The sequence below is a fragment of the Corythoichthys intestinalis genome, chromosome 13 (assembly GCF_030265065.1).
Source record: "Corythoichthys intestinalis isolate RoL2023-P3 chromosome 13, ASM3026506v1, whole genome shotgun sequence".
Taxonomy (NCBI): domain Eukaryota; kingdom Metazoa; phylum Chordata; class Actinopteri; order Syngnathiformes; family Syngnathidae; genus Corythoichthys; species Corythoichthys intestinalis.
In genome coordinates, this window is record NC_080407.1 from 47,292,723 (window position 1) to 47,310,934 (window position 18,212).

Below are 18,212 nucleotides of genomic sequence, written 5' to 3' on the forward strand. Positions count from 1 at the left end.
CTGCTGTCAATGGACTTGGAATGACTATGAGAATGACCGACTTGTGATTGGTAGACATGGTTTGAATGGGTTGAAGATGACATTGCGAGGCTAAGAATTCCGAAACAATCCTGTCCATTGACACCAGTCGTCTTGTGTTAGAATCAGCGCAGCGCATCTACATCTACCTTCTCTCCTCTTTCCCCAAGGTCGCCTTTCTCTCCTCTCAAACCTGGCAACCCCTGGAAGAGGGCAACTTTATTAATCTCAACCAGAAGAGAGCAGAGAAAACATGAACGTGGGCGGTTTCAGAGCAGGGAGCCTCTTAAGGATGTATCCAAGAGTTTAGGACATATTCAAACTCACTGCATCTTATTTTTTGGCTCATACAGGCTGATTCAGATGGAAAATCTCGCAGATAAATTACCGTAATTTTTGGACTATAAGCCGCCACCCATCAAAGACACGAAAACGACATTTGTACATAGATAAGCCGCAACGGACTTTAAGCCGCAGCTGTGTTATGGGATATTTACACCAGGGGTTTTCAACCCAGTCCTCAAGGCACACTGTGGGTCCTGGTTTTTGTTCCAGCCGATCCAGCAGAGACAGTTGAACCAATGAGGCTTCTGCTAAAACAAGCCACACCTGACTGCAATCAACTGATTGCACTTGTAAAACACCAGATTGGGGAAAAAGTGTTGTCATCTTGTTTGGTAAGAATGAAATCCTGCACCCACAGTGTGCCTTAGTGGAATAGGTTGGGAACCCCTGATTTACACTATCCAGTTACACTGAATTTGACAGTGGCATAAGACCAAATGAACCACCATGAACCACCATCATTGCTTCAAGAAGCTTCATTTGGCAATCACTGCTCCCTTGGAGGAGACAGTCAACCTCTGCTGCCACCTGCTGCCAATACCGTTGTTGTCGTCCAACATGCCTCCTAGCATGCATTGCAGCGCTGCAGATGTAAATAACAATCAAAATTTATGTTCTGCGCTATTTTTTTCTTCAGTTGCTGTTCTAGTTGTTTCATTAATTGCTAGTTATGGTATTTCGGTAACACTATTTGACAGTGGTGCCATAAAACTGTCACAACTCACTTTTTAATGGATGTAAAAAGTTCAAGCTGGACATAAATGGAATTAGTGACATAATTTCTCAGATGACACTTAATGACATATGATAGTGTCATGTCATATTTATGACGGTCTTATGGCAGTCTTATGATGATGCTGTCATAACCCAAATAAGTCAACAAATAAGCCGCACTGGACTATAAGCCGCAGCTGTCCTCACCGTATGATGGGATATTTACACCAAAATATATTAACCGGTAACTCTTTGGCAGTGGCATAAGACCAAATGAACCACCATGAAGCTTTGAACCAATTAGCTGCAAAGCTTCATTGCTTCAAGAAGCTTCATTTGCTCCCTTGGGGGAGACAGTCAACCTCTGTTGCCACATGCTGCCAACACTTGTTGTCCAACATGCCTTCTAGCATGCATTGCAGCGCTGCAGATGTAAATGACAATCAGAATTCATGTTTTGTGCTAATTATTTCTTCAGTTACTGTTCTAGTTGTTTCATTAATCGCTAGTTATGGTATCTGGAAACACTTTATTTGACAAGGGTGCCATAAGACTGTCATAACTCACTTTTGAATTGATGTAAATAATCCAAGTTGGACATAAATGGAGTTAGTGACATAATTTTCCAGATGACACTTAATGACATCTGCCATAAACATTTATTCATGCCCATGATAGTGTCATATTTACGACGGTCTTATGGCAATCCTATGACAACGCTGTCAAGTGTTACTTTTTAACCCAAATAAATCAACTAATAGGCCGCACTGGACTATAAACCATCGCTGTCCTCAATGTATTATGGGATATTTACACCAAAATATACTGTATTAACCGGTAACACTTTGACAGGGGCATAAGACCAAATGAACCACCATGAAGCTTTGAATCAATTGGCTGCAAAACGTCATTGCTTTAAGAAGCTTCATTTGGCCATCACTGCTCCCTTAGGGCAGAGAGTCAACCTCTGTCAACACTGTTGTCATACAACATGCATCCTAGCATGCATTGCAGCGCTGCAGATGTAAATAATCAAAAGTCATGTTCGGTGCTAATTATTTCTTCAGTTGCTGTTCTAGTTGTTTCATTAATCGCTAGTTAGGGTATTTGGAAACATTTTATTTGACAGTGGTGCCATAAGACTGTCCTAACTCACTTTTGAATGGATGTAAAAAAAATCCAAGCTGGCCATAAATGGAGTTAGTGACATAATTTGAAGGGCGAGACTTAATGACATCGGCCATAAACATTCATTAATGCCAATGATTGTGTCATGTCATAATTACGACGGTCTTATGACAAATAAAGTGCTACTTATTAACCCAAATAACTCAACAAATAAACTGCACTGGGCTGTAAGCTGCAGCTGTCTTTGCTGTATAATGGGATATTTACACCAAAACATATTAACCGGTAACACTTTGACAGTGGCATAAGTCCAAATGAACCACCATGAAGCTTTGAACCAATTGGCTGCATAGCTTCATTGATTTAAGAAGCTTTATTTGGCCATCACTGCTACCTTGGCAGAGACAGTCAACCTCTGCTGTCAACACTGTTGTCGTCCAACATGCCTCCTAGCATGCATTGCAGTGCTACAGATGTAAATACCAATCAAAATTCATGTTTTGTGCTAATTATTTCTTCAGTTGCTGTTCTAGTTGTTTCATCAATTGCTAGTTATGGTATTTCGGTAACACATTTGACAGTGGTGCCATAAGACTGTCATAAGACCATCATAATTATGACATGACACTGACACGAGGATTAACGAATGCTTATGACAGATGTCATTTTGTGTCATCCGGCAAATTATCTCACTTTTGAATGGATGTAAAAGATCCAAGCTGGACATAAATGGAGTTGGTGACATAATTTGCCAGATGACACTTAATGACATCGACCATAAACATTCATTCATGCCCATGATAGTGTCGTGTCATAATTACAATGGTCTTATGTCAATCTTATGACGATGCTGTCAAATAAAGTGTTGCTTATCTACCCAAATAAATCAACAAATATGCCACACTGAACTATAAGCCGCAGCTGTCCTCACTGTATTATGGGATATTTACGCATAAATATTCATTGTTTCATGAAGCTTCATTTGGCAACCAACTGCTGCCAATACTGCCGTCATCCAACATGCCTCCTAGCATGCATTGAAGCGCTACAGATGTAAATAACAATCAGAATTCATGTTCTGTGCTAATTATTTCTTCAGTTACTGTTCTAGTTGTTTCATTGATCGCTAGTTATGGTATTTCGGTAACACATTTGACAGTTGTGCCAAAAGTCCATCGTAATTATAGTGGCTTATAGTCCGAAAATTACGGTAGTCAATAGATGTCGATGAAGGGTTTGGAATGATGACATGGCCTACACATGTGAAACATCCCTTCGATTATACTGTCCTCCCTGTTTTTGACTAGTTTACTAAGACTTACATCCAAGCCTGGTGTTCCTGCTGCTCCCTGCAAAAAACAGACAATCTGAATTAGTAACCTATGAGGGAACTCAAGCAAAGAATAAACTCACAGGTAATCCGTAGGGTCCCCTCGGTCCCGCATCACCTGTCGCTCCTCTCTCCCCCTAATTCAGCAGACAACAAAATCAGACAGGATTTCACATCTGAGCCAAGTGCGGCCAAGCGCCTCTTACTCTGTCCCCCTTCGGGCCAGCCGGACCAGCCGGACCTGAAGGTCCGTCGGTGCCCTGCGAAGAGAAGCGTCCCAATCTTGATATAAAACCCAAGGGTCAACACAGTGTACACATGCACCGTAGCGGTTAATGTATGAGTGTGTGTTCATGCTGACAATGTTTTGAGGGATAATACAGTGGTACCTTGACTTAAGAGTTTGATTCTCAAACCGTTTCAAAAAGGTGGATTTAGACACTTTAAGATTCTGTTAAGATTTTCGATACCCTCAAGAGCATCTGAGACGATTTATAGATTTGACGATAAATAGTAGGGAATAGGAGTAATATGCTCCATCTTGTATGCTCCAGTTAAGAACGACAGCGTCTTCAAAGCGGGATAGTAGCACGTTACATTTACTCCATTAGTTACTGCAATAACTTTTGGAGAAAAAGTACCTAGAAGAGTAGTTTTACCACACCATAAGTTTAATTGCACTTGAGTAGATTTGTGAAGAAAAACGCTACTCTTACTCTTACACTAGAGCAGTGTTTTTCAACCTCTTCTGAGTCAGGGCACGCTTTTACATTGGAAAAAATCTTGCAGCACACCACAAATAAAAAATGTTCCAAAATTACTTTCTTTACAGTATATTTAATGAAAAAAATAATTTCTCAGTACGTATTTATACTTACACAGTGGGAAACTTGAGCCTGTTTAGATGAACACAAAGCCGATATCCTGGCAGGAATCTTTAACAGCTCTCAGTCTCTGTTTTTATTTATTTTTTTATAGCAGTTAGGCTTCAAAAGCTCAGAATTATCACACAGGGGGACTTTAGCAGTCTTTAACCGCATCAGGGCCGAGCATCTCGCTGACAATGGCTTTGCAGGCAGGTAGTATTAATTTCTCTGCCACTGTGTGGGACGTTTTGGATTTAGCAACAAGTTCAGCAACAAGGTAACTGGGTTTGAGGGCTTTCTCATTTACCTTTTTAGTTTTTCCTCAAAAAAGTTGTCTGTTTCTCTGTGTTTTCACAAAGGCGAACAAAATAGTCCATAGTTTGAAGCGATGGGTATTTCGTTAGGAGATGACTTTAGCTTGGTTGGCATCATGGCGCTATTGGCTAATGTTGCGTTCAAGAACCGCTCAGATTTCTAGCTATCAGCAACCTTGCTGTCCTCGACAATGTGTAGGAATAAAACACAGGGAGAAGGATTGGCGGTCGTCACATATGGATAAAATAGAAAGGATACTTGCGTGTATATTGACACTTGACGAGTAATCAAATGATGTACAGTAACCATGCTGGAGACCACAAGGTGGCTGATGGCTAGAAATACGAGCAGTTTTTTGAACGCGACACGAGCAATACCTCACTCATCTGCACATGACTGAGAACCTTCTACCTACTCCTTCCTTGAAACTCCACCCAACGACATAAAAAAAAAAAAGCGATATTGGATAATTTCTCGCGGCACACCTGATGATCTCTCACCGCACACCGGTTGAAAAACACTGCACTAGAGTCATAAAATTTTGCACAGTTTCACCAATGAGACGTCGCAACATGACTCCATCATACAGTCACATAACCGACTGCAACTTTGCGTGTGGTTATGTCATAACCACACGCAAAGTTGCAGTCGGAAGCCCTATGATCACGCCGGCGTGTTGAATTATGTGGAGTCTTTAAAGTGCCGTAAAAAATAAACTATTTCACAGAGATCGCTTAAAAGTACGGGTTTCAACCTCTCAGTTTTTATATGGCGGCGATAGACCAAGGAAAACCAAATATTCATTTCATGGTAGGAAATATGTTTTCTCCACCAGAGGGCACTCATTTTCTTCTGACGGGGGATGTTTTACTTCTGTAGATTTTTCTAGTCTGAGTCATGTTTGGCTACTCTACCCACCTCGAAGCATTTTGAAACAAATTAAAATCCAAATTCAGAGAGGACTATCAGACTCCAAGGTAAAATGCGTTACCGTAATCCAATCAAAATGAGATAAAGGCACAGATTACACCACTTTATTTTATCACTCAGAGCACAAAGCCCCAAAATGATCAACCGTAACTCAAGTCCAAATGTTTCTGTACAAGCTAACGTGTTACTTCAAGCAAATGGGAGGGTTATGGATGAGAGGCGGAGACAGGACAACAGAAGCCTCTTGGTTACTCACCCTAATCCCGGGTTTGCCGTCCAAGCCGGAGGCTCCCTGGTGTGGTTTATGGACGTATGAGTCACATGGACATGGACAAGGCGGGATTAGTAGCAGATGAACACTCTTATTAGAAAACATTCTGATGGTAAGGTTTACTTCTAAATTGGGTTACTGGCAAACTCATCAGGCAAATGAATGACAGCATGTACACACACCGCAAATATGGGGAAAAATAGTGCCCGAATGTACTTACAGGGAGACCTAAGGGTCCTCGGTCTCCCTTGTGGCCGGGTTCCCCGCGTGCCCCCTTTGTACCGTGCAAACCAGGTTCACCCTGCGTGGGAATCATGCATGCATTTCATGTCAATAACAGTACAAGTGTACATGGCAAATTTAGCCTGAGCTGGTCAAAAGGGCCTGTTAGATACCTTCGGTCCAGGGAAGCCGTGGGGTCCCTGAAAAACATGAGTACACACAGAGTCCGCCAATCGTGAAACTAGTTTATCATTTGTAGAGGTCTATGACATTACATTACGTCTGTGACACCCAGTTAATTTGTGCAGGATCCTGCCGGAACAAGATCTGGCACCTCTTGATTTTGGCCTCCCTGTGTTCCGGGACTTATTTGGGCAGATCCGGCACCTCTCGTGTATAGAAAATAATCATAATATAAAAACGTTTTTAAAAACTGTATTGTAATAGCCTCGAATGGGGGGGGGGGGGGGGGGGGTTGTTGGTGGCTTTCTCCACTTTATTGTAGCAACAATAAGAAAACAATAAACAAAATAATAGCGGACTGCCGCCACATTCGACCGCAAACTTTAACTTCCCCGTCTCCCCCTCGCTTCCTACTACCTCACAGCTCTCCAGTCCCAGCGTCTCTTAAAGGGACCGTGCATAGTTACGGACATTACAGTATTAAATAAAATAATGATATGTATAAATTCTTTTACAGAACAAATCCCAAAAATTGTATGTTGTTTATGAAAGAGTCAGTGATTTGTTGATGCACTGAAAAGCTGGACCAACAAAGCACATCCCTGAGAGTAAAAAAAAAAAAAAAAAAAAATAGATAAATAAAAAAATTGCGGCATCTTGGGAGCAAGCAACTAGGGTCAAACAGTATTTCAACATGCTAAAAAGAGTTGCATTTACTGTCTTTTTTCAAAAAGAAGTAAGATGGTTCAAAACGAGTCAGAAAAGCAACGACCGGCGATGAGGGCAGCTGCAGCGATCATGCTAACGGGTGCAGCAGGAGGCTAGCGCCGCAGCAGCTACCCAGGTTCACGGACAACCAGCCAAGCCGGGGCAGGAGGCTGCTACCGTGGCAGCAGTTGGTCAGGTTCAGCGCCACCCGGAGTGGGGGCCAGCTACAGCGCCAGTAGTCAGCCAGGTGGACCACTAACAGCCGGAGCAACAGGCCAGTACCCTTTTGGGAAATTTGGGTTTGGACTGCACAATTTGTAAGGGGGGGCGAACTTTAGGGCCAGAAAAGACAGGGGGGATGAAACTCGCAAAAGAATGGGTTTGTGTTATTAATTGTAATCTCAAATTAAAAAAAAAAAGTTTTATAAGTTACACTGCACGTTACTTTAAGTCCCACCTGTGGTTACGTGGGCAATTGCCCGTGCTGTGCAGAGTATAGCCAAAAGAATTGTAAATTTTTGTCCTAACATTTATATCATGGATATTATTTGAAATTGAGGCTTATAAGTCCCAAAGCATGGCAAGTGGGCATTTGCGTGTTGTTTTCAGCACCATTTTCTGCGTATGTTCCGGGACATGTGCCCATATTGTCATCCCTGCGCTGTCATATGTACTTTGCGTTCCGGTACCTTATGATTTACAACTTAGGCACTGGTGACACCACTACCAGAATTGCTAATCATGTCTATCTTTCTACTGCTGCGCTAGCTAGTACAGTGAACCCTCGTTTTTCATGTTTAACGGGGACCAGAACCCGCCGCGATAAGTGAAAAACCGTGAAAAAGCGCACCCCGACCGCCCCCACCCCCAAAAAAAAAATATATATATTTTTTTGTGTGTTCAATCTATTTATTCACATTTAGCATTGGAAAAAGATACACATACAAAATGTTTTTTCCACTTTTTTACCCCCAAAGTATAATTAAAAAAAATGGTATACATATATTTTAATAAATGGTTTTTAAGCACTTCAAATAGTTATGATAAGTTTTAAACATGTTACTGTCCCACCAAATTATTTTTTTTAAACAAGAATAAAATACTGTAGTAGCAAATTAAATTATTATTATTAAATGCTTCACTGAGTGAGTCCACTCAAACTGCTCATTTACACACACCGAGTTGACACAGCAACTGTTTAACAGGTTAAATGATGATTGACGCATGCGGCGCTTTGAAGTTAGCAGGTCTGGGGAGATCAGAACCAGACATCTGTCAACATCTTTAACTTTAATAGGCAACTTCAGCGCACGGGCTGACAAACAAAGAGCAGGGAGAGGGAAGGAGGGAGCGAGAGTGAGACTACGCAATCAGCTCATCTGTATATATATTTTTTTGTTTTAATTATCGTAAAAGAAAATCCGTGATAGACAGAGAGCGCCAAGTTTGAAGCGCCAAGTAGCGAGGGATCACTGTACATGATAACAGAAGGACGAAATGGTTACACGACAACAAGAGAATAGACAGCCAATGGATAGCATGCTAGCAGAAATCTGCAGCTCTGGGTATGATATCATCAGTTTGGAGATTTGTTTAGTGGGCGCGCCGAAGACGACTAATTAGGATCTAATTTCATTATTGAGCCTTTCTTGTCACTTTTTTGGATGGATTCATATCCAAAATAGGCTAAGCTAACAATTTAAATTTTCCGTAGTAAAGGTATTCCCCGAGTTCCGTTCCTACGCTAGCGACGTAACCCGAATTTCCACGCAAATCGGAATGAACCCTTTAAATACCCCTAAATCTCAAAATAACTATACATAAAGTCCAAACATATTGTATTTTGTTTAATGATGGAGAATACACTGCCTTCTGGTGGCAGTGTTGGGTCTGGCCGGCTTGTATGACTGAGGACCAGACTACGTCTGACATGGATAAAGGACAGCTGCGCTCTGGTTTGGCCCACATAAGGTTGTAAGTTGTTTCAGCTAATATATGTTTCTGTATGCATTTGTAATTAAGTTTAGAGCTACGGTTTGGGGAGTTACGTGTGAGCGATTTGCTACGAGAATTGTAAATACGTTAGCATTCGTAGCTTTTAAATTAGCTGACGTTTGTCAAGCAAACTAAGCCAATTCAATCTACTAAATTTAAATACTTTGTGGTACAATAAGGTATTGTTTAGTACGTGACTAAAATAACAAACGACTAGAGACAAAATTGCGGATAAGATTCCAGAGTCTAAATCACAAAAGTCGAGTACGTCATAACCCGGGAACTACCTGTATTTTATAGCACCTTTAACTCTATTTAACTGGCTTTAGCGACCTACGTCCACCATGTTGGAGGGGGCATTCCCAGTTCACTTGTGATTGAAGCTTTAGGTTTAGTTTTACAAACTTACCATAGGTCCTGGAGGTCCATGAGGTCCTGGTGCCCCTGGAGGGCCAATGATCTAAAAAGATACTTATTTAAGCGAATGTTTTTAACAGCGGAATCACTTATTTGCATGATTAAACTCACCGAGGAACCTTGGGGACCTGGTAGACCAGAATCTCCTTTCTCCCCCTTTGCCCCATTGACACCCTCGAGAACAAAACAAGGACCTTAAAAGTCACGCTTCTCCCCAGCCATAGTTTGGGAACAATACTTACAGGTAAACCGGGTAAACCGGTTGCTCCTTTGTCTCCTGACGCTCCTGGCATTCCCATGTCTCCTTTCGAACCCTTGTAGCCCTGAGAATAATGAGGTTTGTTGATTAACACTGGAAGTCCCAGGGTTTTTTGGGCTATGAAGAAATACCAGAAAAGCGTCAAATGACCCTGATACCAAAATAACTACGTTGCTTTGTCAAACAATCGACCACTCAAACAACCAATCAACCAATCAGGCAGCCTAGGTGTGAAGGGGGGGTTTCACTCTGGATAGCGGCAATTAGCATCTTGAATATTTGCAAATCCAGACTTAACTCCTGCGTTAGTGTAAAACTGATGAGAGGGCCATATGGCATGAAACTAAGACAGTCATCCAGAACTGTAGCTAAACCAGACTGTCTAAATTTTACAAAATTGACTGTTAGAACATCTGGGACAAATCCCATCAAGCACCTTTACGTTGTCTTGACAAGTCCAACATTTAGTTGTCAAGGTTAGAAGTTTAATATGATGAAGCACACAGTGACCAAAGAACTTTCCAAAGCAGCTCACACTGCTGTTTTGTCACAGCAAACACAAGCTTCAATATACAGTACATACAATAAAAAGGTTGTCCGCCCGATTGCCTGCCTGAGCGGTCCACTGTCCGACAAAGCCAAGGCAGCCCTGCCCTGCAAACACTCAAGACGCTAATTGGAGCAATCCAACCATGTGGTTTTTGGACTGTGAATGGGAATGACTAATGAGGACCTCAATGCTCACAAAAGATATGCTGATTAGAGTCAGATGAACCTTTTCTGGTACAAAAGTGTATCAACTGATCAACTCCTTGGTAGTTCTAATGTTAAAAAAACAACAACAACAAAAAAAAACAAACATGTTCTATCCTTCGACTATAAAACACAATCTTACGCGTTCTCCGTCGAGACCAGGTAGGCCAGGCATGCCACGGTCACCCTGCCAGGGAACAAAACCGTCACTTTTTGCATCTTCTAACAACAGTAAGCACTTAATTTTTTTTTACCTTGATGCCATGCGGTCCTACAGGCCCAGGAGGACCCGGCGGGCCCTGTAAACAAGGAAAAAATATCACTTCTAAAATGATGCAACAAATCGGTGATCACGTGGAAGAGAAGACATGCTAAGGATGATCACAACATGTTAACCGGGCTGTCTTGTTGCATTTGTTCCGTGACAACGTTCGTATCTCAAGACACCTGTGCGGTCACAGAGCAAACTGAAATTGAGACACCACCGGACAGGATACAAAATGGCACATTCTTTCGACATGCCAATGCTGATGATTACCAATTACTCAGGGCATACAAATTAGTATTGAGTGAATAATGACAATAAAACCATCACATTTAAATAAAAGTGTCAATGTACATCAGTGCTTCTCAATTATTTTCTGTTACGCCACCCCCAGGAAGACGTAAATGTTTCGCGCCCCCAGCTCTAAGCCGCCACTGTAAATAGTATCATTTGTCTATAAAATTATTATTGTTGTAAGTACCTGCAAAACATTATGTCCCTTTCAGTATAAAAGAGAAAACATAATATAGATCAACTTACAATAAAGTATACAGTTGTGGTCAAAAGTTTACATACACCTGTGAAGAACATAATGTCATGGCTCTCTTGAGTTTCCAGTTATTTCTACAACTCTTGATTTTTCTCCGATAGAGTGATTGGAACAGATACTTCTTTGTCACAAAAAACATTCATGAAGTTTGGTTCTTTTATGACTTTATTATGGGTTAACAGAAAAAGTGATCAAATCTGCTGGGTCAAAAATATACATACATGGATCTGAAAAAACGAATCATTGACTTGAACAAGTCAGGAAAGTCACTTGGAGCCATTTCAAAGTAGCTGCAGGTCCCAAGAGCAACAGTGCAAACAATTGTTTGTAAGTATAAAGTGCATGGCACTGTTTTGTCACTGCCATGATCAGGAAGAAAACGCAAGCTATCACCTGCTGCTGAGAGAAAATTGGTCAGGAGGGTGAAGATTCAACCGAGAATCACCAAAAAGCAGATCTGCCAAGAATTAGAAGCTGCTGGAACACAGGTGTCAGTGTCCACAGTCAAGCGTGTTTTGCATCTCCATGGATTGAGAGGCTGCCGTGCAAGAAGGAAGCCCTTGCTCCAAAAGCGGCACCTTAAGGCTCGACTGAAGTTTGCTGCTGATCACATGGACAAAGATAAGACCTTCTGGAGGAAAGTTCTTTGGTCAGACGAAACAAAAATCGAGCTGTTTGGCCACAAAGCCCTGCAATATGTTTGGAGGAGAAAAGGTGAGGCCTTTAACCCCAAGTAAACCATGCCTACCGTCAAGCACGGTGGTGGTAGTATTATGCTGTGGGGCTGTTTTGCTGCCAATGGAACTGGTGCTTTACAGAGAGTCAATGGGATAATGAAGAAGAAGGTTTACCTTCAAACTCTTCAAGATAACCTAACGTCATCAGCCCGAAGATTGGGTCTTGGGCGCAGTTGGGTGTTCCAACAGGACAATGACCCCAAACACACATCAAAAGTGGTAATGGAATGGCTAAATCAGGCTAGAATGAAGGCTTTCGAATGGCCTTCCCAAAGTCCTGACTTGAACTTGTGGACAATGCTGAAGAAACAAGTCCATGTCAGAAAGCCATCAAATTTAACTGAACTGCACCAATTCTGTCAAGAGGAGTGGTCAAAGATGGTCAACCAGAAGCTTGCCAGAAGCTTGTGGATGGCTACCAAAAGCGCCTAATTGAAGTGAAAATGGCCCAGGGACATGTTACCAAATATTAGCGCTGGTGTATGTATATTTTTGACCCAGCAGATTTGATCACTTTTTTCTGTGCACCCATAATAAAGTCAACAAAGAACCAAACTTCATGAATGTTTTTTGTGACAAAGAAGTATCTGTTCCAATCACTCTATCAGAGAAAAATCATAGTACTAGAAATAACTGGAAACTCATGAGAGCCACGACATTATGTTCTTCACAAGTGTATGTAAATTTTTGACCACAACTGTAACTTTATTAACATTGCTTTGTTTGTAACAGAAAAGACTTAAAGAGCATCAATTTGCCTAAATCAAAAAGTCACATTCAGTTTTATTTTGAGAGAAAGCGAAAACTAAAAGTGGTATTTGCCATGTGGCAAAATGGATTTTGCCATGTGGCAAAACATGTGGTTGCGATTTTTGACCGTACACTTTACATTAGAGCGCATTGACATTCAAATGGCACCCGCTGTTATGGTAAGTGGATGCTCAAAAATCGCAACCACACCTTTTTCTGCCATTTAAAATGAATGGAAAATTTAGACGTGCATCGCCGTCAATGGCATGGCCTGACTTGGGTGTCCCTTGAATGTCAATACGCTGTAATGGTAAGTGGATGGCCAAAAATCATAGCCACACATGTTTTTCTGCCATTTAAAATGAATGGAAAATTTGGACGTGCATGGCCGTCAATGGCATGGACATGCATGGCCCGCAAAACTGCCATATACCTCCCAAAAAATGCCATGGACCCCCCCAAAAAAAGCCACAAACCAAAATCCCATTTTGCCACATGGCAAAAAAAATGCCACATGTCAAAGAAAAAAAATGCCACATGGCAAATACAACTTTTGGTTCTCGGCCCTGCTATTTGAGAAGTACTGATGTAGATTGAATGATTATTTGCAAATTAGCACCATCTTGCGGTCCTAAATAGTATTACAAGAAATAGCTCTCAACTCGATTGTATGCATTGATTTAACACTACGATATTTGCATGGTTGCATTCATATTTAGAGATACATACAGTAAAACAAACAAAAAACTGCAAGGCAAACCAAAGTTAGGATGGTGCTCATGCGATTAAATAAAGAATGATGGCAATATTTAGTACACACAAAGCCTATCATAATTACCGTCACTGTAATAGTGGTAATCTTCTGCAGCCGACCAAACGATTGGAAGGAGGAAAGACATTGCAGAGGAAACAAACCTTGATGTCAACAGATTTTCTCACACAGCCAAAGAAAGGTACTTTAAAACACAAGTATGTGTCTCATCCATGTAAAAAAAAAAATAGACCTGACCTGTAATGCTTCCTGAATATTCCCATTGTAGTCAACGATTTCAGTGGCTCCTTGGTCTCCTTTTTGGCCAGGCGGGCCCTGTAAATGCACATTTCATCCATTGAGGATGAAAAAAAGAAATTGCAAAAATATCACGTCTCACCTTCGGCCCTACAGGTCCAAACTCTCCTTTATCTCCAGTTTCGCCCTAATAGGAATAGAGATAACATATTAGACCTAAAAATTGAAACACTAAATGCTGATAGGACAGAATGAATGTTACCTTTGACCCCTTAGGACCAGGTGTGCCTGCCTCACCCTGCGAACCCTAGCAAGCAAATGCCAATTAGACAAACAGTGATGGGAAGTATCCAAACTCTCCCAGTTCAAGTAGATAGACATTTACAAGTGATGCATTCATGTAATTGACTCAAACCCCACGTTTTAGTATTTTATGAGTTAATTTTTTCGTCTTAGGCATATTTTAGTCATAGGGTTCCAACCCGCGAACCCGATGCTAACGCTACGAGTTACATTTAGCGTGCGATGATAACTCGGCGCAGACCTTTAAAGGCTAAAGCCACAAACAAATCTTACCGTGTGTTTCTAAACAAGCAAGCCTGGAGAGGACACTGCTATGATGCAGGGTAACCACACATAAAAATGTTACACATTGTAAACATGGGACGGAAACTGGCGAATTTTTGTCTGCAGGCATGAATTAAAAAAGGTTAGAAGGGTGTGGAGGAAATATATTCCGGCACACTGTACAACTCAGGCTGTCCCAAACGACGAATTAAAATAATTATTTATATGACGGACGAACGTGAAGTGCTTTTATTTTGAAATGTTCACCGGAAGTACGTTTGCTAAACTGCTAATCGTAAGCTTTACACTCCGCAAAAAAAGCTCTTTTTGTCATTTGAGGTGTCGGTAATCAATTTTTTTTCATTTTTTTTTCGTTTGCAAATGCTTTTAACCAGCGATTTTTCATGTTTGAAGTGTAATCTTTTAAACGCAACTTTTTGGAGAACACTGCCACTGTTTTATAGCAGGCTAAAGTAGGTTGTCTTTTCTCCCCTATTAGCAATGTAGCAATGCTAATGTTTACAGTGTTTAATATTAGAGCTGTTCCAATCATGTTTTTTTGCTCCCGATCCAATCCCGATCGTTTTAGTTTGAGTATCTGCCGATCCCGATATTTCCCGATCCGATTGCTTTTTTTTTGCTCCCGATTCAATTCCAATCATTCCCGATAATTTTTCCCGATCATATACATTTTGGCAATGCATTAAGAAAAAAATGAATAAAACTCGGACGAATATATACATTCAACATACAGTACATAAGTACTGTATTTGTTTATTATGACAATAAATCCTCAAGATGGCATTTACATTATTAACATTCTTCCTGTGAGAGGGATCCACAGATAGAAAGACTTGTAATTCTTAAAGGATAAATGTAACTTTGTATATTGTGACTAAATATTGCCACCTAGTGTATTTGTTGAGCTTTCAGTAAATGATACTGTAGCCATTTAACTGTTCTGCCCAAATGCATGATGGGAAGTGCAACCATGACTGTGCGTAGTGGCACCAATTGATATATCTTCTCTGCGTTGGGAAATAACATAGGGTGTTAAGGAAAAGATCAACCACTACCGTTCTTCCCCACATTGCTTCCCACGATATTTCTAATTGTTGAGGGAGGGATTTTAAGGCTTTAGCCAATTAAATAGAGGCTCCAAAGACTGCCAAAATTCACTCTACTCATTTTACGTTGCCTGTTAGCTCTATATATAGGTAAAACGGGAAATCGGGAATGATTTGAATTGAATCGGGAGCAAAAAAAAAGCAATCTGAGCGGGAAATATCGGGATCGGCAGATACTCAAACTAAAACGATCGGATCAGGAGCAAAAAAACATGATCGGAACAACCCTAAAACTACATCAAGAACCGTTTCATTGCATTTCTGTAAGACAAAATATTTTAACACTTAAACACTATATTACAGCTACGTGCATCTTTTTTCCTATCTGTTTGACCCGCCCACTTTTTAACCGCAAACTAGGCCCGGGTCGCACCCCCCTAACATCCGCCCCTGCTTTGGGCTTTCTCAATCCAATCTTGATGATGCAGTTCCCATGTCGGCAAAAACACAACCTTGATGGCCCTCCACCCCAAAAAAAAAAATCACATAAGCTCCTCCCAAAGGAACGACGCCGTCAGTATTCACTAAAATAACCGACTATGTTTATTTGAAGTCTGTCCCCAGATTAAAGCTTGGTTTCACGTTTTTTTTTTCTAAATAATAATACAACTTGAAACACATCTGCAGGTCATCTGAGTTTAGACTGGAGTTTATTAAAGCTACCTGCCGGGTCCGAGCCAGACATAAACAAAGGCGAGCTCATTTCCATTGAGTTGGTGTGACACAAACTCCCAGGAGAAATTTAAAATCCCGACTTTGATTCCAATGCTTTCCTAACATAATAGACATTTAAATCGGGACCACCAGGGGAGGTATCAATACGGCTCGAGAGGGCAGCAAAACACACCTTTGCTCCGACGGGTCCCATCTCACCCCGTTCGCCTTTTCCGGGCGGTCCGTGCTCGCCTCTCTCACCCTGTACACACACAAAAAAAGTATTTAATACCAAAAGTAATCATTTATGTCTGGATTCTGTGTGTTCATTGTAGTGAAGTGAGCTAAAACAGCCAACAGATGGCGCTGTGGTAAAACTAAGGGAATTGGAAGCCACTACTGACCAGAGGTGTGTAGAATAGCCAAAGAAAAAGTACTTAATTACCATATTTAGGTACATTTTTGCGTATCTTTACTTAAGTACTGTATGAAGTATTTTTTTTTTTCTTTTACTTCACCATATTTCACAGAACGTTTCTGCACTTTTTTCTCCACTACTTTTCAGTTGCTGGCAAAACTCCCACAACCCGGCCAAAAAGCCAAACTCTGTGCATTCACCTTAGTCTTAACCAGGGGTAAAAGTGGCTAGGATTTCTCCCCGACGTGAAGGTCGCCACGGATCCAGAAATTTTTATCTATTTTTTTCTATCCAAAATTGTATTTTTTCAATGATTTGCAAAATAAAAGTTAACAAAAACAGCAATAACCCCAACCTCCATCTCCTAATTTTTGTTTTCCTTCATTTCCTCACATACTAAATACCAAATCTCAATTTTAACTACTTAAGAACATAGGATATATATTAAAATTGAAGTTAATGTTATATTATGCAGAAATGGAATGAAATGGAATATATTTTAAAGATCGCACAAACATTGACTTTTTTAAATCATAAGGAAATGAATAAGTAGCCTAACTGAACAAATATAAGTCCAAAGTGCAAATTGACAGCTAAGATGTTCTGAACCTCCCCATCAGAGCAAATAAAACTAAATATGAAAAATAAGCGTTTAAAACAGCGTTTGATAGCTGCTGTCATATTTTTGGAATCAAAGCACCATGTACCGGAACAGCATTCCGCCCCTGAATCTTGTACCGGAACAGCATTCTGGCCCTGAATCTTATACCGGAACTGCGTTCCTGACCGTTCTGGCCCACTTTCACCCCTGGTCTTAACCCCTTGTACTGACTCCATTTTGAAAGCTGGAAAAAGGCTTCGAAACACAAGTTGACAATTTATTCAGGTCGACAATGGTCAAACAGCAAGGCAAAACAGCAACAGACCCAGGTGAGGAGGCAGACTGGTTCCAGGGTCACCATATCACAAGTCAACAAAAGATTCCCAGGAAAAATGACCATTATTAGTTAAACATTCAGTCTTTTCGAAGGCTCTCGCGGGGCGGGCAGAAGAAGGGTGTGTTTCGGCGTTGTTTAGGATTATTGTCTGTTTGTGGATTGGACAGGAGGATTCAGGAGTTGTCAGGGCAACGAGGGTTTGGATTTGCCACCTCAGCGGCACGTGAGTGCTGACAGTTTACTTCTCGGTCGCGGGTTGCTCCTTATCAGATGTTCCTTGTCAAGACGAGATGTCCCGCCATTTGTTCTGGACTGTCTGGAAGAAGTGATTGTGGGAGTTGGTGGTGCAGCCGTGGGCTTGTAGATGTAATGCCTCTTCAGCGTCAATCTTGCTCAGTCAGCTACATGACGCACGTGTTGGGCTTCAGTGATCAGAAGGCGTCATGTATCTCTTATGCCCTTTGTCAAATATATTCTGCTTGTTTTCCTTAAACTATGATATAAATGCTATTTGTTTTAGCAGAAATATTTACTCAAGTCACAGTAGCTAACATTGTGAGTAACAGCTTACATTTTACGTTACTTTTGTTTCTTTATTGGTTCATAGATAGGCCACACTGGACTATTAGCCGCAGCTGTCCTTACTGTATTATGGGATATTTTCACGAAAAGATATTAACCAGTAAAACTATTTGACAAATGAAGCGCCATGAAGCTTTGGACCAATTGGCTGTAAAGCTCCA

The 18,212-nt window shown here is 41.0% G+C and overlaps 1 protein-coding gene across 1 annotated transcript in view; it reads right to left on the reverse strand.

Moving 5' to 3' along the window:
- Window positions 1–18,212, reverse strand: part of LOC130927928 (collagen alpha-1(XXV) chain) — a 198,349-nt gene that overhangs the window by 13,683 nt on the left and 166,454 nt on the right. Inside the window, exons 19-34 of the mRNA XM_057854067.1 lie at window positions 16,307–16,375; window positions 14,028–14,072; window positions 13,908–13,952; window positions 13,766–13,843; window positions 13,595–13,618; window positions 10,709–10,753; window positions 10,597–10,641; window positions 9,685–9,765; window positions 9,554–9,616; window positions 9,435–9,485; window positions 6,313–6,339; window positions 6,138–6,218; window positions 3,742–3,795; window positions 3,619–3,672; window positions 3,528–3,554; window positions 168–221 (exon numbers count right to left, since the gene is read on the reverse strand). Coding sequence (XP_057710050.1) covers window positions 168–221; window positions 3,528–3,554; window positions 3,619–3,672; window positions 3,742–3,795; window positions 6,138–6,218; window positions 6,313–6,339; window positions 9,435–9,485; window positions 9,554–9,616; window positions 9,685–9,765; window positions 10,597–10,641; window positions 10,709–10,753; window positions 13,595–13,618; window positions 13,766–13,843; window positions 13,908–13,952; window positions 14,028–14,072; window positions 16,307–16,375 — 843 coding nt within the window. The remainder of the gene's footprint in view (window positions 1–167; window positions 222–3,527; window positions 3,555–3,618; window positions 3,673–3,741; window positions 3,796–6,137; window positions 6,219–6,312; window positions 6,340–9,434; window positions 9,486–9,553; window positions 9,617–9,684; window positions 9,766–10,596; window positions 10,642–10,708; window positions 10,754–13,594; window positions 13,619–13,765; window positions 13,844–13,907; window positions 13,953–14,027; window positions 14,073–16,306; window positions 16,376–18,212) is intronic.